The sequence below is a fragment of the Zingiber officinale genome, chromosome 2B, assembly GCF_018446385.1.
Source record: "Zingiber officinale cultivar Zhangliang chromosome 2B, Zo_v1.1, whole genome shotgun sequence".
Taxonomy (NCBI): domain Eukaryota; kingdom Viridiplantae; phylum Streptophyta; class Magnoliopsida; order Zingiberales; family Zingiberaceae; genus Zingiber; species Zingiber officinale.
Window position 1 is genome coordinate 8,856,064 of NC_055989.1, and position 23,453 is coordinate 8,879,516.

General features: G+C 34.0%; 1 protein-coding gene across 1 annotated transcript; it reads left to right on the forward strand.

Annotated features, from left to right (window-relative positions):
• Window positions 1-4,525: 4,525 nt before the first annotated feature.
• LOC122045226 (clathrin heavy chain 1-like) lies at window positions 4,526-22,204 on the forward strand. The gene is made up of 30 exons (XM_042605355.1): window positions 4,526-4,728; window positions 4,912-5,116; window positions 6,986-7,074; window positions 7,174-7,252; window positions 7,349-7,476; window positions 9,259-9,357; window positions 9,520-9,628; window positions 10,153-10,232; window positions 10,316-10,543; window positions 10,635-10,700; window positions 12,545-12,661; window positions 12,885-13,082; window positions 13,223-13,339; window positions 13,491-13,550; window positions 14,291-14,377; window positions 14,556-14,639; window positions 14,711-14,845; window positions 14,930-14,992; window positions 15,218-15,322; window positions 15,393-15,505; window positions 15,602-15,854; window positions 15,985-16,121; window positions 16,201-16,479; window positions 16,560-17,562; window positions 17,670-18,155; window positions 18,341-18,511; window positions 18,590-18,775; window positions 21,383-21,505; window positions 21,608-21,718; window positions 21,799-22,204. Exons 1-30 carry the CDS (start codon window positions 4,684-4,686, stop codon window positions 21,958-21,960), a joined length of 5,118 nt encoding a protein of 1,705 aa, XP_042461289.1. The 5' UTR covers window positions 4,526-4,683; the 3' UTR covers window positions 21,961-22,204.
• Window positions 22,205-23,453: the final 1,249 nt, after the last annotated feature.

Sequence of the window (23,453 nt, forward strand, 5' to 3'; positions counted from 1 at the left end):
TTAGATTCTGGTCTCGATGAGACAGAATCTAATTACTACATTTTCTAATTATACTAACACTTTGTTTTGCAGGGTAGTATAACTTTTATTTTGTCTCGGACTAACTTTTTCTTACAGGAAAATGATTTTACGGAAAATGGTGATCCGAGCACTCGGAATGCAAAATGTTATCCCGACGTAACGTGGAGCGCGCTGATTGGCTGGGCCTACGTCACGCTCCAAGCGCCCGGAAGGGATCCGAGTGCCCGGAGCTTCCTATATAAGGAGGCCACTACCTGGAGCAAAAAAACAACAACTCTCTTTTGTGATTGCTCTCGTGCGCGCTACTTCCAAAATACTCTTGCTACGTTGCGAAGCCTCTCTGACAACTAAGTGATTAAGTCTTTATTTTATTGTTGTCGGTATTTTCTATAAATTCTTGTACTTATTATGATTTATTAGTGATGGCCTAACGAAAGTACTCTCACGTGCGAGCCTTAGAATAGGAGTCGCCGAATGCTCCAAACCAAGTAAAATTAGTTTATGTTAGCATTGTGACTTTTATATTTCAGCTACATACTCGATTTAATAACATATTTTTTTAACGATCGCTATTTCCCATCCCCCCTCTAGCATTTTCATGATCCTATCAATCTTATTATGATTCTACAACAAAAAACGATTTTGTATTATTTAGAATCGATTTCTACTTTTGGATCATAGGATCCTACAATTTTAGGATAAAGGATCGTGATTATAAACTATGAAAGACATTTGGTTTGGGTGTAAAAATAGGAATGATAATATATTTAATAATATACTGGAATGAGAATAGATTTATTTATTCCAATGTTGTTTGATTTAAAAACTCTGATTATATATTGATTTACTTTTTTAAACTTTTACTCATATCTTATAATAAATTATAAAAAAATAGTGTTTGCTACTTTTTCCACTTCCTCATAATTACCACACAACATTCATTTGCATCAACTATTTCCTTCTCTTCTCTGTCAACCCATCCGTCTTCTTCTTTTATGGTTTTGTTGTATTCTCCGTCTTCAGTTGCATGTGAGATAAGGCACCCTAATCCTTTCATGAACATGTTCTTGGTTCATTCGAGGAAGGCATTGCCAAAGTTTTGATTTTTTCTGACCTGTCCTTAGGACATAACACAAATAGTGGGCACATAATATTTCTGTCGTAATGATTAAGGGTTAATTCTTAGGAACTGACGATTTGACGTTTACTCCGCCATACACCTATGACCTGTGTATCTATATAAACCTCCTTTCATATCCGTGGGGCCGACACTAAGGGACCGCTAAAATAACGGATATATTTTTTTTAAATTTTTTTTCTAACTTTGTACTTCGACGTTAATGCATTCTTGGTGCATGACAGTGGAAGGTGGGAAAGGAGGGTTCACTACTGATAGGAAGGGATGATGGATAAAATGAAGAGGAGGTGACAACATAGAGTTGTGAGCTATGAGTCTACGATGACGATGTTGTCGCACACGTGGTCGTTCGTCCATTAAGCAAAGAAGGGAAGAAAAAAGATGGCTTAAGGAAAAAAAAGAAAATTTTTTATCAAAAAAAATAATGAAATAATATTTTTTTTAAACTCCGTCAATAGTGTAAATAATCGGAAATAAATTTTAAACTCACCCCTTTATTTGGATTTTTGTCCATTCCAAATTATTTAGAAATAATTCTAAAATTTATTAACCAAACACTTATTTCTATTAAGTCATTTTATTATTTTCAAACCCCTACACAAACGCTACTAAAGTGTAACTTCTTAAAATAAGAATATTTTTGATAAAAAAATATATTAAATACTATTTTAGGTTATTTTTTTTGACAAAATAAATGATAATAAGAGATGTACCCCCTTTTTTTTTTTCTTTTACAATTTTAAATTCTAGATTTTTTATTTCACTTTTTTTATATTTATTCTTGATATGCTATAAAATAATATTCACATCTTAATTAAAAAACAAATATATAAAATATCTCTAACTAATAATAGTTTCAGTTAAACGGCTCGTTTTTGTAATGAATTAAAATTAGAAAAATAGGCTCTTCTCTCTCGTGTAATTAACAATAGAGACACGAGAACGGGTAGTCAGCCGCTATTTACCCTTCTCGATTTTTTCATATGCAAAAATTTTCATACGACCGTATCAATAATTTTTAAATTTAAACGACTCACTTTTTAATAAATTAAAATTAGAAAAACAAATGCTCCTCTCATATAATTAAAAATAGAGAGATGATCAACCTTTAGACTATTTTCAATCGATACCTTTTTATATCATTTTAATATAAAAGGAGCATCAAATTTTCTCCAATGGAGACCTGTTCACTTGCACAAAATGGTGCAAGTAAGATTTTTTAAAATATAATATATTATAATATTAAATTTATATTTAAAATATTCTTAAATATTATAAATTAATATTATTTAATTTAATTGAATTTATTATGTAAATTTCATATATTATTTGTTTTGTGAAAATATTTTTAAAAAATTATCTAAATTATTTATGAGGGTGTATTATCTTTAAATATTAAATATTAGTATATCTATTAAATTATTTCTAATAAAATTACAAAATAATAATTTTAATTTTCTTCAACTAAAAATATAATATCATAAAAATTAGTTATTATGTACAATAAAATTTTTAATTTTAATAGTAATTATTATCGTAATAAAATATTTAACAAATTAATATGTATGTTGAATAATAAATTATAAGATGGGAAAATAGAATATTCTAAAGAATATTTATTTTAGTGTAGGAAATAATATATATTAGTTGGAATTGAAAAATTTTTGGTGCTCAAATAACACTAAATTAATATTGAAAGTGCACCAAAATAAATTTTATGGATGGAAATGGTCTTACGTATATTTCTTAATTTATTCAGGACCGATCAATCTTAAATTTATCTCTATCAATTAAAAAAATTATAAAATTTTAATTAGAATACATCTTTTCTTAGAAAAACGGTCACTAATTGTAGAAATAGATTGAAACTGAACCATTTCAATTAAATTGTTCATTTTTATAAGCTAAATTTTTTAAAAAATGTAGAGCGTCTCTTCTTCTATTGATTATAACTATTTCCTTTGGGATGTGGCGCAGATGTATTTTTAAATAAGGAGGTTCAATTTTCATATAATACTGACTCACCTTATTTTTAGATTTATCAGATTTTTTTAATTTATTTAATGGGTAGAATGTATAGGTCTCTTACAGTAGATAAGAGGACGATGAATTATCTTATACAAAATAAAATAATAAACACTTTTCTCGGATAATCAGATTTTAGCAATTACATACCTAATTAAAAAATAATAATAGAATTAAAATAAATACGTAATTTTTTATTTGATTTACAATCATAGGATTGCTATTTAAATAAAAAATCGGCTCACTAAAAAGATTTTCTTTTCGAACAAAACGTCGGAGATGGAAAAACCTTATACACTTGAAAATGAAAGACAGAAAGAAACTTAAAGTAAAAAGTATGTTATTCGGAAAAGAGAAGACCAAGACTCTATTTATAACCCATTAGTCGAAATTGACCGTTTGCTGATGTGGCATGGTCCGGGCGTCCGGACTCTCTCCGAGCATCCCAGTATGGTAAATCTTATCTTCTCGCAAATGACTACGCAATGTCAAAAAGATAAAATTTTATCTTACTCCGGGGCTCGAACTGTTGCTTATGTGGATCCAACGGTGATCCACTCGATGAGGTGCGAGGTGCCCCCGACCAAAGTGGCTCGGGCGCCCGGAGCAACTCTGAGCGCTTGAACATTAGTCAACTCTCAGTTGACTTTTTATCCGAGTATTCCGTTCCGACTTCGTTCGTTTGGGTGATCTCGACCATCCGGAATAGAGTTCATCCAAATCCATTTTCTGACCTTCTCCTAGAGCAAGTTTTTACTCCGACTTCTCGTTCTTTAGAAAACGCCGTGCGCTTCTTTCTAGCCTGTCAATGTATTTTTATGCAACACCTCGTTCTTTGAATACGCCGAGCCCATTGATTCTCTTATGTACTGTCCTTCTCGCTAGTTATGTCTTTCATTCGATTTTTTGTGCTTCTAAGTTCTTATAAACTTAGACACAAAAATTAAAACATAACATAATTTAAATTAACTTGATTGATGAAATTAAAATTATCATAGGGTACTTATAAAATGTTAAACTCTGAATGTCCATTCACCATTTCAAATTAGTTAACTATAAAAACTTGATACTTAATTATATAAAAAACAATATATTTCCATTGAAACCTATCATATTAAGATCTATCTATACATTTTGGATTTACTTAGTTGGATCGGTCACTTCTGATATTAGTCCGTTATGAGTATTGAATGAGTAAAAATAAATAAATAAATGAATAAAATATTTCCATTGATTTTAACAATATAAACATTCCTTTTTCAAAAAAAAAAAGAAACACGGTTCATTATACCGATATGTGGATCCGCCGGTCTGAAACGTTTCCGATATATTTAGATATCGGTAACATCAGTGGTGGCTACTCCATGTCGCATTTCTTCCACCCATTTCTCCGCGCGCGCTTATAGGGTTCCGCTCGGCCAGATCTAGGCACTAGCCTTCAGATCCACTCTCTGCCTACGCCGGCCGCCGGGACCTAACCGATTCCAACTCCAGCCGGCATGGCTGCGGCCAACGCACCCATCGCGATGCAGGAGGTCTTGACGGTGAGTCTTCTCCTATGACCCATCTCGAGTCCGATCTGAGAAGAAGGTTAATGATTCTGGGTGAATTCGTGGAGGACATTTCAGAGACTTTCGGATCTGTTGGACTGGATGTTGATCTGTTGAAATTTCTATGCAGTTTATAATTCATGAATTTCGAATTCTTATGTTTGCGGTCTTCTTCAGCTTCCGAGCATCGGGATCAATCCTCAGTTCATCACGTTCACGCATGTCACAATGGAATCGGACAAGTATATATGCGTCAGGGAAACCACTCCGCAGAATAGCGTCGTTATTGTTGATATGAACATGCCGATGCAACCTTTGAGGAGACCGATCACTGCAGATTCCGCTTTGATGAATCCCAACAGCAGAATTCTTGCTCTTAAAGGTATTTATGTCGAAAAATCGTTTATATCTTCTCACACACTTTTAGGTCTATCAACTTGATCACTTGAGCAGAGAACCTATTGATTAATTTACTATTGACTTACTCATTTGATCTGTACTCGGAGCTGTTTTAATTATTTCATTAAGTAAACAATTGAGTGACTAGCAACGGTTAGACTCTGCTCTAAGCTGTCAGAAATGATATACTTTCCCCTTGACTTTGTTCGATCTAGTTGAGAGTTTCACTTATTATCAGTCCTAATTCCGCTTGATCTGTGAATTTTTTGGCATATTTGATTTATTGAAATTCTATTTATCATGTATATTATCCAAAATAGGCCATTTAAATCAGCTTTAGAACCAACAATAAATATGACTACTTTTGATAAGGAAAAATTGCATTTACATGGATAGCAAGTCGGTTGGCCTACCATAGTTGAATACATACCTACTGAGGATGCATAGTTCAGTGTTTTGATCTTACAAGGCTCTAGAGGGAGGAAGAATGAAAGGGGCTGGATTGTTGGTGGCAGCTGTTAATTGGTTTTCAAAATTCTTTGTTCAATTTCCCTGGAGTAGGTTTTCTAGACGACTATGATTCAATGGCGTTCTCCCTGTACTTCTAATTTCCTACTTTTTTCCCATTATAGCTTAACTTTAGAATACTATGTTATCTTTGTTAGAATTGTAATGATACATTTCTTTCTCATTTTGTAAGCATATAAAGATAATACATGAAAAAGGAGACTTCTGTGATAAAATTATATAATTGAGAAATTATGATAAAAAAATGACAGCTCGGTGCACGAAGTTCCTGCTATGCGGGACCCGGGGAAGGATCCATTAGACGTAGCCTTACCTGCTTTTTGTAAGAGGCTGTTTCTAGAATTCGAACCCATGACTTTTTAGTCACAAAGCAGCAACTTTATCGTTGCGGCAAGGCTCCCCTTCATAATTGAGAAATTATGATAAGTGTCAACTATGATTTTGAATACTATTTACATTTAAGAAGACTCTGAATTTATGAAACCAACATATACCTCGTCATGAATCTGAACTAACTTCCATCCTTCTAAGGTGTCTTTTCTTAATAAGAATATGGTGATGTTTCTGTTTGCTTTTTCAACTTGGAATTTTTGAACAATGATTCTAGTAATAACTGCTTTCACTTAACTCTTTTTATTTTTTGACTGACTAATTTTCATGCTTTTCCAATTGGGTCTTGATTGAATGACACCGTTAATTCACCAAAGTTGAAATTGGAAGTTAATAGTAAGTTGTTTAACCTCAATTTATGAATGAGCATTTGATCTCTTCACCGATTTGTAGCATTTTTTCCTTTAAAGAATGCCCCTATAGTGTATCTCATATCTTGTGAAATTCAAATGACTCTAGTAGTCTTGTGATTTAGATATAGTAATAAGATAATAGCTATTCAGCATAAGAGAAATAATGTTTGTCCTTACTCTTCTCTGCAGGTTTTTTAAGATACATAATCTTCATAAAATGCTTTGGTTCTAGTGTCTAACAATGAATTTATTTCCATTTCCAATGATTCTGCTATATTCTCGTATGCTGATGCTAGATGTGTTAACTATGTACTCCAACTAGCTATATATCTTGTGAATGTTTTACTTCTTGGTTTGCGTCACTACAAATGTGTGTGCGTGTGTGTTTTTAACTTGTTTATTTTTGTAATGTGAACATTGTTAAGTTAGCAATAATGCGTTTGTTAGATTCTTGGAAAATCAATTTGTTCAAACATAGAGGTCACATGGTTCTTCTCCTAAGTTTGTCAAACATGCATGGACTGCTCCTTGCTTGTTTATTTTCTTGCTTTGTACCAATAACTAACCTGTTTAATTTGCAGCTCAAATTCCTGCAACCACTCAGGATCACTTGCAGGTGTTCAATATTGAGGCAAAGACTAAAATAAAATCTCACCAGATGCCTGAACCAGTAAACATCTGATTTGAATTTTCTTTTTATCAGGCTATTAATTCTTCTTTTTGTGGTGTTCCTTGCTAATTTTTCTACTAATTTGCAAAAAAATTTCAGGTTGTATTTTGGAAGTGGATCACCCCAAAGACATTGGGTCTGATTACACAAACTTCTGTGTATCATTGGTCAATTGAAGGTTATTGGTTACTTAATTTGCTTCTTATATTGTCCTAAGGGTTGCATAATAGTTCTTGAAGTTGATATTTGAACTATCATCATGAGCGCATTGCAGGTGAATCGGAGCCTGTTAAGGTGTTTGATCGAGCAGCTAATTTGATGAACAATCAGATAATCAACTATAGATGTGACTCCTCAGAGAAATGGCTAGTTCTTATTGGAATTGCTCCTGGTTCTCCAGAGGTATTCGTTATTTTTATTGTTCTGATGCTTATGTGGTTTGTGAAACTTCCTAATTTGTTAGGCAGTTTATAGTGAGTATTACTTTGTAAGTTTATGATGATTAATATTTACAGTGGTTGCGTGCATGTGAGTGCATATATATGTGTGTGAAATTACTTTTTAAATTTTGAAGGATCATAACTGGGGACGCATGGAGTAACATCTTGTCCTTTTTTTCTAAAGCATGATATTTACAGTAATAAGGTGGAAGTGCATTGATAATTGCTAACATTTAAATTGACTATTCGATCTTGTTCATAGAAGCTGCATGATAATCAACTTAAAGGCAAAAAAATGAAACTACAAATTGTGCAAGTATGGTGGAGATTCTCCTGCTTCAAGAGGTTCTATTAAAGATAGTTTTGTATTATTGAAGTTGAGTGCTCAACGCCTATACCAGAGCATTTAAAATTAAAATTGTAGCTGTGCCCCCAAAAAAACACACTAGACCATGCATTTGAATCATAATAGGGGTGTGAGGGCGTGTTGAAGGTAGAATGTTTTACGTCTATTTGGCCAACAAGGAAAATTACAGTGTTCCATTAGATAATTTTGTTCCTTTTTAAACAGCTCAAACTTTTGGATAAATGATTTGCCAATCAACTTTAATCTATATAACACACAAAGGGCATAATAGATGATAAAAAGGATGATTGGAGGAGAGAAGGAAAAGAAGATAGAACAATATAATCCATAACGTTGTAGTCCATTCTTTACAATGTGCAAGATCTTTGATTTGCTTCTGACAATTTGAGCAAAAATATAATGCTCTTGTATCTGTACAACATCCACCTCTAATAGAATATTGAATCTAAGGATCTGTTTGCCCTTGAGGGCAAAAACAAGAGGGGAGAGTGGAAAGTAAGAAAGAGAAATGGGAAAGAAAGGAATTGGGGAAAGAAAGGAGAAAAAAATGTTTAACCTGATAAAAAGGAAGGGACAGAAATCGGGAAAAAATTGCTATGTTAGCCTGCTCAGCTTCTTCACTTCCTTCTAAACGTACACCTCGCTCTCGTTGCTCTCTCACTAGGGCTGGAATTGCAATCCACACTCTCAGTCACTGACTCTTGTACCCCACCCCTGCTAGCTTGGAATTGCCGTCTGCCCTTTTGTTGACGCTCAAACCCCACCTGTTCACTCTCTTGCATGAGCTGAAAAACTGATGCTTGCTTGCCAAAGCTTGGAGCCATTGACCGCCTCTTGTTGAGACTTGAAGTCCCCCTCCACTCAAGATTAAGGCAGCGGTCATCGTCTTCATGTGAGGCTTGAAGCCCACCTTCACTCGTGAGATCAAATCTATAGTTGGCTCTTCGTGTGCATCTAACCACTAGGTTTCTGCAGATGAATGAGGTTTCCTCCCAATTTTGGGCAGACAAAATTTGGAAACAAACCAACTCCGTAGAAACCCTTTCAAATTCCCATGGAAAATGGGGTAGGATAAAATAAAAAAAATACAAATTGCTTTTATGTTATTTGAGATTTTTTCTTCTGAAGAGAAACAAGTAGCCTAATATTAACATCCGTTTGTACTCTGTAGTTCTGTTCATTAATTTCTGGAAACACTTACTGTCTTCTGGGGTGATGTTGAATTAACTAAGCAGAGAGCATTTTACTCTTTCTTGTCCTATATGACTTTTTTTGTTGCCTATTAATATACAGTAAATTAATTTTTACTATTTTCAAAATAATTTGGATTCAGTAATGCACTTGATTATTAATGAATTTATTGAATGTTGATTGCAGAAACCACAGCTGGTGAAAGGAAATATGCAACTCTTTTCTGTTGATCAGCAGCGCAGTCAGGCACTTGAAGCACATGCTGCATCATTTACCACATTTAAGGTTTGTTTTTCTACTTTTCACTTGTTCCATGATCTTCTCATTGGTTACTGCTACTTATATTCATTTATTTCAATTTTCTGATCTGTTTTTGATTCAGTTTTTTTCTTCGTCTATTTCATTTTTTTTTCTGATATGTTCTTGACTTCACTTTCCCTCCTATAGGTGTTTGGAAATGAGAACCCCTCCATTCTTATTTCATTTGCATCAAAGACTATTAATGCTGGACAAATTACTTCAAAGTTACATGTCATCGAACTTGGAGCCCAACCAGGTACCTTGATTATGCAGCCACTGAGATCAGTTTTTATATTTTAAGCTTTTTGCAAGAGTGTTTCATATTGAAGAGAATTTTTTTTCTAAACCTTTTACCTGAGTAATTGGATTGAAAATAATATTCATTAAAAATACTGATAAATACTATTATATTATTTGTATATGAGCTAGAATTACATACAGTCCAAGCAGAAACAATCTCTATTTTGTTTTTTAATTTGGAATTCAAGACCATTATTCTGAGTCGTCTTCTTTCATTGTGACAGCTCTTGTGTTATTGAGAAGCATGCAAATGTTTTATTCTGGAGCTTAATTTTTAAGAATCTTTACAAATACAATAATGAATGATTTGCTACAATAAGTGATCAAGAGAAGCAGAAGTAGTAGGGACAAACTGTCTTTAGAAAACCAAGAAACAAATTAAATTGGAAAATTCTTATCTGAATAATTACACATATTCATTTGGCATGTTTAACTCTTTTATTTCAACTCTTCTTCCTTGTGAAATATGATCTGTATCAGGAAAGTCAGGATTTACCAAGAAGCAAGCAGATCTCTTCTTCCCACCAGATTTCGCAGATGACTTTCCAGTAGCGATGCAGGTAATGATAATACAATCTCCATCAAATATCTTTCCATTTTTTTTTGTATCTTTCTGATTTGAATTATGGCAAATTTATGGCAGATCTCTCAAAAATACAGCTTGATATATGTTATTACAAAGCTTGGTTTGTTGTTTGTTTATGATCTGGAAACTGCATCTGCGGTTTATAGAAATCGAATCAGCCCAGATCCTATATTTCTCACCTCAGAGGCTCCAAGTGTTGGTGGTTTTTATGCAGTCAATAGGAGGGGTCAGGTTCTACGGGCGACAGTAAATGAATCAACTATTATTCCATTTATCAGTGGCCAAGTATGTCCACCTGGCTGCATTTTCTTTGATTTTTTTTAATTGTTCACTTTTATTATATTATTATTAACATTCATGTATCATAATTTATTAGCTAAACAATCTGGAGCTTGCTGTTAACCTTGCAAAACGAGGAAATCTTCCTGGGGCAGAAAATTTGGTAAAATTAAAATTTTAGATTAGTATCTATATGTATATTCATTTCTCTTCATTTGCATTTACTTCAAATTCACCAATGTATATTTCTTGCCTATACTGAACCTCTGTGTCATGCTTTATCTTAGTTGTCTCGTGGCATCTATAAAATTACCATTGGATTTAAATAATCAGTCTCTTGAATTCATTATTGAATAAATACCCTGGAGCTATCATTATTCTTCATGTTTCCTTTAGATATTTATTCATTTTCTTTTTGTTGCAACAATGAAGTTGAAACATAATCCTGAAACATGGTAATTGCATATAAACCAAAGAATTTTTGATGAAAATCAAAGAATTTTGAGTGAAATTTGCTGCAATAACAGATATCATTGTATGAATTACTATCATGAGAGATTATCATGTTATAAATAATGGTAATCCTCCATTCGGGCATTTGTTCTGTAGTAATGTTTTTCAAAATGTATTAGAAATATTTCTTTGATGTATGTCTGAGATGATTATTGATTTGATTTCTATAAGTATAAATAAAATTTTAGAAAAAAAGCTAGAAACCCGATTCAACCTAATTTCAAGTATTCTTTTATTAAGGTTTTGGCTTTATTTGAAAACTTGAAACACTGACTACTCAAATCTCATCATCATCATCATGATTCACACAATAAAAAAAATAAACAAATGTATTTGATTGCTGGAACTAAAGTAGCTAAAAAATATATAAATGAGAAAAAATTGAAAGAAAAAACTTAAATAGAGACCAAGAAAGTTATAGGAATAGTTTGAAGCATGTTGTAAGTTATTTTTTTTTATCCAAGAGGAGGAGAAAGATTTATTGGATTGCTAAAAGCTTGAGAAAGGAAAGAGAGGATTAGTTAATATTAGCTGCATAAAGTTTTTTTCTTTTTTGAAGTGAGATATATTAGAATTGTTATGATGTGTGAATTCACTTAGTATTTATGCAAAAATTGTTAATTCTTTTGTTTAGCATTCTTCTTTGCCCTTAATTATTATTTCAATATAGCATAATTAAGTATAATATTTCATTTTTGTTAAACACCTTTTTTTTCACTTTTTTGAAAAAAAAATTCCACGATCCTACCAATCCAACCTATTTGATATGGTTGATACTTATATTTAGTGACCAACTGATATTGATACTGCTAATAGTCTGCACACTATGATAGCTCCAATTTATGCTAAAATGAGAAAGAAAATATTAGGATGTTGAACATATTCAAGAACGACCAACAGATTTTATAATTAGACAAGTTAGGATGACAAAAGTAAAAGTTTCAAGGATAGTGGTTAACATAATTAAAAGTGATAAGAGATGAATCTTAGTATTGATATAGTCTTGCATGGAGTTCAATGGAGGATAAATTCCATGACAGTTGGGAGTAACATGGCATAATGTTTACTTTTTGAAAATATTTCTGAAACAAATCCAAAATTCAGATATATGAAAACTTGATCTGACACATTTTAGTCTGGAGTTAGTTCAAGAATTTCAATGATCAATAACGTTTCTTCATTAATCATGAGGTGAATTCTTCCCTTTTAACTGTTCCCACTGGTTGCATTTAGAATTTCTATAGAATGCCAAGCTTTATGATGTTTATTATCGTTTGTATTTATGAGAAGATTTGTATTTTAATACTTAAACTCTCATGTACTGCAGATATACCTGTATTCGAAATATTTTTTCTTGTATTTTATTCTTGTCTACAATGGAGATAACTGGATTGATGATTGCCTTCTGTTTTTATCACCTTTCTTTTTTTTTGCATTCACTCATTCTGAGAATTGTCATGAAGTTTCTATAATTACATATGGTTGTGTTTACAGGTTGTGCAGAGGTTTCAAGAACTTTTTTCCCAGACAAAATATAAGGAAGCTGCTGAACTTGCTGCAGAATCTCCACAAGGAATTCTTCGAACTCCTGAAACTGTTGCAAAATTTCAGGTCATATTTTTATTATCTTTTTTATTGTATTTTTTTTCCTAATATTTCTTAATTATGTATCTATTCATTGATTTATTATCGAAGGACGCTCTTGAATTCATGTTAGTTAATGTTTGGGGTTCTTTTCTGTGCAAAAATAAATATTTTCCTCTTGTCGATATATTTGTCATGTGCCTTTTACTAGGGGGTTCAGCAATAATGTTGGTATCGCTGTACTTTGCAGAGTGTTCCTGTCCAGCCTGGGCAGACACCGCCATTGTTGCAGTATTTTGGAACATTGTTAACAAGAGGAAAGCTTAATGCCTTTGAATCTTTGGAGCTATCTCGACTTGTTGTCAACCAGAACAAAAAGAACCTATTGGAGAATTGGTTGGCTGAAGACAAGCTTGAATGTAGTGAAGAACTTGGGGATCTTGTCAAGGTAACTATTATTATATACTGAAGCATTAGAAGGATTAGCAATTAAAACTGCTAAAGTAGCACAAATAGTGCAATGCAATTTTGTAGTATTTAGGGAGATGTATCTCTGAAGTCTGAATAGTAACAACTGTTTTGCTGTAGACTGTGGATAATGATCTTGCACTGAAAATTTATATAAAAGCAAGGGTCACACCAAAAGTTGTTGCTGCTTTTGCTGAACGGCGAGAATTTGATAAGATTCTTATTTATTCGAAGCAGGTAAAATTTTGTCGCTGCACTGTCCTACAAGATATCCAATTAGACTGCCGATTTCACTATTGTACTCCTTGTTTTATATAAATAAAACCTATAAATCTATTGTGTGATTCTAGATAATAGTTTGACTTAACTAATTTGTTACTGCTTGCAGGTTGGTTATACACCAGATTATCTTTTCCTCCTTCAGACAATTCTCAGGACAGATCCTCAGGTAAGAGTTTGTTCATGTGATTTTTTAAATAAATTGCACAGATGGCTCTGTTGATACATAATGATTCAGAATATTACTGCAGTACTTTATATAATATTTTCTTGATGTGGGTAAACTTACCCATCAATCCTAGAGGTATTTGGATGGGTGATACATGTACTTTGAGATGGTCAACAGTGAGAGCGGAGTTCAATTTGCACTCACTGAACTTGTTCAATGAGAAGCTAACATGTGTGCTGATGTTTCTCAGCTAACAGTTCAAAATCGTTACAAGGACTGACTGGATCCGCCTATATAACTTGGCCTCATTGGATTGACATTCACTTTAACGCCTACAAAAAGATCCCCAAAAGCTACTTTGCCCTGCTCTAGAGCCAAAATTTATCTCAGCCCCTTTTATCTAGCACCTATTTAATGGCCATTCACCTCTAGCGCATTGCTCGCCTTCAACTCAACATAACTCATACCAATCAAACTTCAAGCAATTCAACTAACCCTAACCTAACTCTCCACCCATTTCGACCGAGCTATGAGAAGTCACCAAATTGCACCTATCTCTCCATTGAAGCTGGTTGAGTTCCTCCCATCCTAATCTCCTCTAGCCAACTTTCCAAGCTGTGGTCTGAATTAGTTAGTGCAACTAGTAGATTTCTACATTTGTTATATTTTTTAGTATCACATTTCTAATTTTTCTATTAATTCTTGTCGCCACATTTATATTCCACCCAATTTTCTTTCAGGGAGCAGTCAATTTTGCTCTTATGATGTCTCAAATGGAGGGTGGTTGTCCAGTTGATTTCAATACAATTACAGATCTTTTTCTTCAGGTTCATATGCTTTCCTTTCTAATTACAATGTTCCCTTTATAGTTACAGTGTTCTGCAAAAATTTCATAAGCTATTTGTTAGCAGAGATCACAGGACAATGACAGTCAAGTTTTGTTGTTTCGATTTTTTCTTCTAGAACTCATTAATTTACTTAGTTGGTCTGTTATGCTTCTGTTAGAGAAATCTGATTCGAGAAGCAACAGCTTTCCTTTTAGATGTCTTGAAGCCAAATTTACCTGAGCATGCTTTTCTTCAAACCAAGGTAACTCTTAGTTTTAAAAATATGCAGTATTCATTTTTAACTCTTTTTTATTGACCTGTAAATTATCGCAGGTTTTAGAGATCAATTTGGTGACTTATCCAAATGTTGCAGATGCTATATTGGCCAATGGAATGTTTAGTCATTATGATCGTCCTCGGATTGCTCAACTTTGTGAAAAAGCTGGCTTATATATCCGAGCCCTTCAGGTAGAATAATGATGTACAGGGATTATATTTGATGGCTAATTTTTTGAGTTGCAGATAAGTAATCAAATGTACTTTTGGCCGCAGCACTACTCAGAGTTACCTGATATAAAACGTGTCATTGTGAATACTCACGCCATTGAGCCGCAGGTTCTTTTGCTTACATAATTTATTTGTTAGCTACTATATGTTTGAATATTAAGTTAGAATTATCTCATTACAGGCATGTTGAGAATGCTTACATAATTAATTGGTTAGCTATATATATATATATATATATATATATATATATATATATATATATATATATATATATAGTTTTATTTGTTAGCTATATATATGTTTGAATATCAAGTTAGAAGTATCTCATGACAGGCTCTTGTTGAGTTCTTTGGAACACTGTCAAAGGAGTGGGCTCTAGAGTGCATGAAAGACCTTTTACTCGTTAATTTGAGAGGGAATCTTCAGATAATTGTGCAGGTACCTTTTTGCGATCAGTAGATGTTTGGGCGTTGATTTTCTAGTTTCATAACATCCTTCCTTTTTGCAGACTGCTAAGGAATATTCTGAGCAGTTAGGTGTTGATGGCTGTATAAAACTATTTGAGCAATTTAAGTCATATGAAGGTCTTTACTTTTTCTTGGGTTCTTATTTGAGCTCCAGGTACTTCTTGGGACTGGAAATGTTCAGGGATTATACTTTGTGAACATGACAAGAATGTTGATTTTTTTCTTCATTATTTTCTTTGCAATGAAATAGTGAAGATCCAGATATACATTTCAAATATATTGAGGCCGCAGCAAAAACTGGACAATTAAAGGAGGTCGAACGTGTGACAAGAGAATCCAACTTCTATGACCCTGAGAAAACAAAAAATTTTCTGATGGAAGCCAAACTTCCAGATGCAAGGCCTTTGATTAATGTCTGCGATCGTTTTGGTTTTGTGCCTGATTTGACTCATTATTTATACACAAATAACATGCTTCGTTACATTGAAGGTTATGTTCAGAAAGTAAGATATTCCTTTAAGCTGCATTCTTGTGTTATTTTCTGTGTTGTTCAACTAACTGTAGTTACAGGTCTTGACATTTGAAGCTAATTAATCCCGTCGTTCATGATTTCTTCTGCTGTTATATTCATAGGTAAACCCAGGAAATGCTCCTTTGGTTGTCGGGCAGTTGCTGGATGATGAATGCCCTGAAGATTTCATTAAAGGTTTGATTCTTTCTGTCCGATCTCTCCTGCCAGTTGAGCCTCTTGTGGCTGAGTGTGAAAAGAGGTATACAGCTTACACCTTCTATACCCTTAGAAGTAAGTCTTTACAACTTGAATTCTACTTATCACCAAATGGAAATCAGGAATCGTCTACGTTTGCTCACACAATTCCTGGAGCATCTTGTAAGTGAGGGGAGCCAAGACGTGCACGTGCATAACGCTCTGGGAAAAATTATTATAGACAGCAACAACAACCCAGAGCATTTTCTTACCACTAATCCCTACTATGATTCACGTGTTGTTGGTAAATATTGTGAAAAACGGGATCCTACACTTGCAGTTGTTGCGTACAGACGAGGTCAATGTGATGATGAATTAATAAATGTCACTAACAAAAACTCATTGTTCAAGCTTCAAGCAAGGTAGGATTTAGTGTTTGTTTAAAGATTACCTTGTTATGACTCTCTTTATGGTTACAATTCACTGTATTCTTTGGTAACAGATATGTAGTTGAAAGGATGGATGCTGATATGTGGGAGAAGGTTCTTCAACCTGAAAATGAATATAGAAGGCAGCTTATTGATCAAGTTGTTTCCACTGCCTTGCCTGAGAGCAAGAGCCCAGAGCAAGTCTCTGCAGCTGTTAAAGCCTTCATGACTGCTGATCTTCCACATGAACTTATTGAACTACTTGAGAAAATTGTGCTACAGAATTCTGCCTTTAGTGGAAACTTCAATTTGCAGAACCTGCTGATTTTAACAGCAATCAAAGCAGATCCACCAAGGGTCATGGATTACATTAATAGACTAGATAACTTCGATGGCCCTGCAGTTGGTGAGGTAGCGGTTGAAGCACAACTATATGAGGAAGCTTTTGCCATCTTCAAGAAATTCAACCTAAATGTTCAGGCTGTCAATGTCCTTTTGGACAACATCCAAAGCATAGAGAGAGCTGTAGAGTTTGCCTTCCGTGTTGAGGAAGATGCTGTATGGAGCCAGGTTGCCAAAGCTCAATTACGGGAAGGCTTAGTAAGTGATGCTATTGAGTCTTTCATTCGTGCTGATGATGAAACCCAATTCCATGATGTCATTCGGGCTGCTGAAGATGCCAATGTTTATCATGACCTTGTTAAGTACTTGCTGATGGTTAGGCAGAAGCTTAAAGAGCCAAAAGTGGATGGTGAACTTATATTTGCTTATGCTAAGATTGATAGGTTAGGTGACATTGAGGAATTCATTCTAATGCCAAATGTTGCTAACCTTCAAACTGTTGGAGACCGATTGTTCGAAGATGCTCTTTATGAAGCTGCTAAGATAATATTTGCTTTTATCTCCAACTGGGCCAAATTGGCTTGTACCCTTGTTAAGCTGAAACAGTTCCAGGGTGCTGTTGATGCTGCTCGCAAAGCAAATAGCTCAAAGACATGGAAGGAAGTTTGTTTTGCTTGTGTTGATGCCGAGGAGTTCCGCTTGGCCCAAATATGTGGTCTAAATATTATTATCCAGGTAGTCTTTCCCCATATCAACAGTCCCTTCTACTATTTTTCCTAGGCTATTAAGATATTACTGTATCCTAATTTGTAACTCACGTTATTTGCTGATGGACTTTTTAGGTGGATGACCTGGAAGAGGTCAGTGAATATTATCAGAACAGAGGTTGCTTCAATGAATTAATTTCCCTCATGGAGAGTGGACTTGGTTTGGAACGTGCACACATGGGCATATTTACAGAATTGGGAGTCTTATATGCTAGATATAGACCAGAGAAACTTATGGAGCACATTAAGCTTTTCTCAACCCGTTTGAATATTCCCAAACTTATCCGTGCTTGTGATGAGCAACAACACTGGAAAGAGCTAACATATTTGTATATACAGTATGATGAATTTGACAATGCTGCCACAACTATTATGAATCATTCTCCAGACGCATGGGATCATATGCAGTTCAAAGATGTTATTGTTAAAGTTGCAAATGTTGAACTCTATTACAAGGCTGTGCATTTCTACTTGCAAGAACATCCTGACCTTATCAATGATGCTTTGCATGTGTTGGCACTTCGCGTGGACCACACTCGTGTTGTAGATATCATGCGAAAGGTGCAAATTTTCCTCTAATATTTTTGTAGGTTCACTTCATTTCTTCAGTTTTATTAGAACAGTGAATCAGATTGTTTGATTTTGGGAACAATCTTAGATCAGGCTGTTATATGTTTTTGAGAGCAACTTTTTAGTTTATGTTAAGGTTAGACAGGAGTTGAATCTCTAATGCTTTATTACTTCAGGCTGGTTACTTGCATCTCGTGAAGCCATATATGGTAGCTGTTCAAAGCAACAATGTGGCTGCTGTTAATGAGGCTTTGAATGAAATTTATGTTGAGGAGGAAGATTATGAAAGATTACGTGAATCAGTCGACTTGCATGACAATTTTGATCAGATAGGCCTTGCACAAAGGGTAAAATTGTTGACAATTTATTATAACTATGGATGCTCTTGAAATTATCTTCTCTTCTTTTTTTTTTGTCAAATCTAGATTGAAAAACATGAGCTTCTTGAGATGCGAAGAATTGCTGCATATATCTATAAGAAAGCTGGAAGATGGAAGCAATCCATCGCGCTGTCCAAGAAAGACAAACTTTACAAAGATGCAATGGAGACTGGTTCACAGTCTGGTGATCGTGAACTTTCTGAAGAATTGCTTGTTTATTTTATCGAACAGGTACGAGACTAGTCATGATTATTTGATCTGTAAAGTTATCCTTAACCTGGCTAATTGTTTCACTGCAGTTCTGTTTTCATGCTATTTTTTTTTATTAGTCTGATTGGTTTCATAACACTTGGTTAAAAAGTTTGTAGTAGATTTAAGTTCTATATATGTGGCAGATTCATAGATGTAGTGTACACAATGGCATACATATGTGCGTCATGGTTATTGGAAGCACTACATCCAAATCATCACACCATGACTTCATGATGCAACTTGTTGTCCCCTAGGGGTGGCTCATTCACCTCTGCGGACCCCGCTTATGCACTTGTCAATTTGGGTTCCTGCTGAACTCTCTCTCAATGGCGTAGGCAGTTGTGAGGGGATCGCTAACATGACCCGCTAACGTGGCGGTACTATGTTTTTGATGCAACTTGTTTACTTTATTGGAAAATACAATTTCAACTTAACAAATTGTAGTGTCTCATAATGGGTACTACAAACTAGTTAATACTACCAAACATATATACAGTTTACCTTCGCAAAATTTCAGAAATGGCCATTTTTTTAATCATTTTTCTTAGATATATCCACGGATTTCAATTTCATGGTAGTTGACACAGGTGGAATTTACTTTTTCTGCCCAACCATATTGGCACCGTAGCTGGGAGGTCGTCGCAACCTTGTGACAACTCTCCACAGGATTGTGGAGGCCTCTACAGGGTCGCGACTACTCTACAATTTTTTTAAGGTTATTTTTTAATTAGTTTTTTTATGATAAATAAATTGATAATTATAAAATAGTTATATAGCTGTTAATTATATATAATAGTTATAAAAATAATATATTATTAATAATAGTCATAAAATATTATGAATTATTTTAAACTTTTAAAATTAATTTTAAAATTAATAAAATATTTTATAAAATAATTTGAAAATTTTAATATATGTTGAAAATTGAATGTGAATTTTGAATAATCTATTTTTTAAAAAATACAATTCTTAAACATTTCAAATAAATTTAAAAAATTTAAAATTTACAAATACATCCAAAAAAAAAAAATTTAAGGCATTCAAATAATTTTATAATTATCTTTGAGCCTTACAAATAATTTTATAAGTTTAGATTTAGTTTTGACTTTTGAGAACTACCAATGTTTTAAAACGCGCCCTAGGCGGCCGCCTAAGCGCTAGGCGGCCGGTAACTGCACCAAAAAGGTGCTGGGCGGCCAGCCTAGGCGGCCCAGCCGCCTGGACGGTGCTGGGCGGCGTTGGCCGCCTGCTGGGTGGCGCGAAAATTTCAGATTTCTCTTTTTTATTTCCTTTAAAGCCCTAAATCGCTGCTTGTTCAACTGCCTAGCCTCCTTCGCCTCTCGCCTTCTCCGGAAACTTTGCTCAACACGATTGGTAAGTTTTTCATTTACGTAATAATTTTTTCCCTTCGCAACGCTAACGACACACGCGAGACGAGTTCGTCGCTGCTTCCGGTGGCACCAGAAGTTTCACTGGAGGCTTCCGTCTGTGCTAGCAGCACTAGTGTCGCGTCTAGCACCTGCGCTGGACGTGACGTTGGCACTGCTAGCGGAAGCCTCTGGCGGCATCGAAATCCTTCGGCGACGGGTCAGGCAGCAGCAGCGGACGTGTCCCTCGTGCGTCGTTTAGCGACGCATAGTGCTCGCGATTTTTTTTAATTAATTAATTAAATAATTTCTTAGTTAAATAGGATAATTTAAATATGCTTTTATACACCCTAATTAAATTATCCCAACAAACTATATAAAAATTATATTTAAATTTAAAGTCTTTTTATAAATTTTATTAATTTATTTATATTCTAATAATATTATATTTAAAAATTCTGATAACTATTATTAATTTATATTTTAATATTTTATATTTAAAATTAATTTTTTTTAATAAATCTTATTAATCCATATAAAACAATATTTATATTCATAATTTTATATTTAAAATTTTTAAAAAAATCCACATAAATCAAGGGATACTGAGGAATCTGCCTAGCGACGCCTAGTCCCCGCCTAGGCTACCTAGGCGGCCTAGGTGCTGGTCTGTCGCCCGACTAGCGCTTAGTGAATCTTAGAACCTTGAGAATTACTTATTTTTTAAAGTTATTTTTAAATTTATACATTTTTTGTAGCTATTGTAAAAATTTAATAGACATTATCTTATGAGAAAATATTAAAATATGAACTTAACACCTTCTGAAATATAACATCAATAGTGAGCATATATAATAATCAAATGTTAATAAATTTAATTTTAATTAATATATACTTATATATAAAAATTTAAAATGTATCAAAATTGTATCAGGACGATAATGAAATTGCATCGGTATGAACCGTATTGTTGTTTTGGTCAAGGACTGAAACTCTAGCATGGTTCGAAATATTATCAAGTAAGCTGCTTTAGGGGATTATTTTTACAGCAAAATTTGGTTTAATGGTTTCTTCTTTGTATTATACCAAGTGAATTTACTCCTTGGGCAGCTACTGAATAGTCTGTATCTGCTTATCCGATAAGAATAAACCATGTCAGGTCATTTATATTTATTCTTCAGAAGTTCTAGCTTATGAACTGCTTGGTTTTGTATTACAGGGAAAGAAAGAATGCTTTGCTGCTTGTCTTTTCATTTGTTATGATTTGATACGTCCTGATGTTGCCCTTGAACTCGCCTGGATCAACAATATGATTGATTTTGCTTTTCCATACTTACTTCAGGTGATCTGCTTTGTCCACCTAGTTGTTTTAATATACTTCTCTTGACTATTTATTAGAAAATTTCCATTGAAATGTGTAATCTTGCATGTTTGATCTTGACAGTTTATTCGTGAGTATGCTAGTAAAGTTGATGAGCTTGTAAAGTATAACATTGAATCACAAAATGAGGTGAAAGCGAAAGAAAAAGAAGAAAAGGATTTGGTTGCACAACAGGTGCCCAATGCATTCTTAATTTTCTTGTTTTCATAGCACAAGTCTTGATTGTAACAAGGTTTGGTTTTTTTTTTTTGCAGAATATGTATGCCCAGTTGCTGCCTCTTGCATTACCAGCTCCGCCTGGCATGGGAGGTCCAACCATGGGAGGAGGTTATGGACCTCCACCGATACCTTCAATGGGTGGTATGGGAATGCCACCAATGCCGCAGTTCGGCATGCCTCCTATGGGGAGTTACTGAGTGGGGATTGGCACCGCATGTAAACTTGAATTTTAGAATGTATTTGTAGATGTCCCGAGGATAGTAATGAATCAGCATTATAGACTGTCTTGTTGTTAATGTTGGTGTTTTCAAGCATGTCATTCTTTTGCAGTCATTGACTGCCATAGGCTAAACTGCAGGTTTTGTATGGTTATTATACAGAAGTTTTGTATAGGACCTCTCGTCCCAGAGTAAACAATTCTTCTTTTCATTTGGTTATTAATCTGAATTTTGCACCTATATTTGTTATTTTTGTATGATACTACCATATAAAAGTTGATCAATATCCTGCGGACTGTCGTTAATTTTATCCAGGTGATGCGTTGGAGAACAATTTCGGGGTTTCTTTTGAAGATGTGCAGTTTTAGGTGAGTGGTACGGTTACCTTGTTCCTCTCTTTTTTGTTTTGTTTTTCTTTAAGACTAAATTCGTACAAAAACTCGACCTACTGTTGATTCCCATGGCATCTTTTGTGTAAACTGAATCATGAAATATGATATTCTGTTTGCCATTTGCAAATAAAGGATATGATGAACCTACTCTCTTGTTAATTAACAGACACGTCTTGTATATTTTCCTGCACTGGGATTAACAAATTTGTCATCACGTTTGATTTCTAATAAATCGCATTCTAATATATGCCAAAGTTGCTATTTCATTTTCATTTTGATTAGAGTAATTGATATCAATTTCGTGCAAATTTGCTATTAGGCAATAAACCAAGTTGGTTTTATTGCAAAAGGGATTAGTTTTGGGAAAAGGTAGGAATGACAGACTTCACCGTTGTGCCTGAGTTTCTTGGCGAAACAAAGAAGACGAGATCCTTTTTTGAGATAAAAATTTATGTGAAGGCCCTCCCCCAAAGATCTCATGAAGGGATGGATGTCTGGGCTATATTAATCTCAAAACAGGTTTCATATATGGTACCGTAACATTAGTAGCTCTGGTACCGTAAATTATTGAGAGGGAATTCAACCGGAATCTAAATTGACAAGTGCATAGCAGATAATTCCACAGAGATGATAAAATTGGCTGTCAAATTTTAACCCCCTCTATTGCCGTCATTATTCGATATCCTCATCAACAGAGCCGGACTTATAATAAATTTGTTTACAACTATAATAATTAACTTTAACTAATATATACTTATATTTAAAAATTTAAAAATATGGAAATTGATGCGATATTGAAATCGGATCGATGTTCCAGTTGTAAGACTGAAACTCTAGCATGGTTCGAAATATTATCAAGTAAGCTGCTTTAGGGGATTATTTTTACAGCAAAATTTGGTTTAATGGTTTCTTCTTGATATTATACCAAGTGAATTTACTCCTTGGGCAGCTACTACTGAATAGTCTGTATCTGCTTATCCAATAAGAATAAACCATGTCAGGTCATTTATATTTATTCATCAGAAGTTCTAGCTTATGAACCGCTTGGTTTTGTATTACAGGGAAAGAAAGAATGCTTTT

What these genes read in the sequence shown, in the direction of transcription:
- LOC122045226 (XM_042605355.1), top strand. Translation starts at nt 4,684, where the DNA reads ATGGCTGCGGCCAACGCACCCATCGCGATGCAGGAGGTCTTGACG. An exon ending in TTCCATTTATCAGTGGCCAA is followed by an intron (nt 10,544 to 10,634) that starts GTATGTCCACCT and finishes ATAATTTATTAG; the next exon opens with CTAAACAATCTGGAGCTTGC. An exon ending in TTGTTCAAGCTTCAAGCAAG is followed by an intron (nt 16,480 to 16,559) that starts GTAGGATTTAGT and finishes CTTTGGTAACAG; the next exon opens with ATATGTAGTTGAAAGGATGG.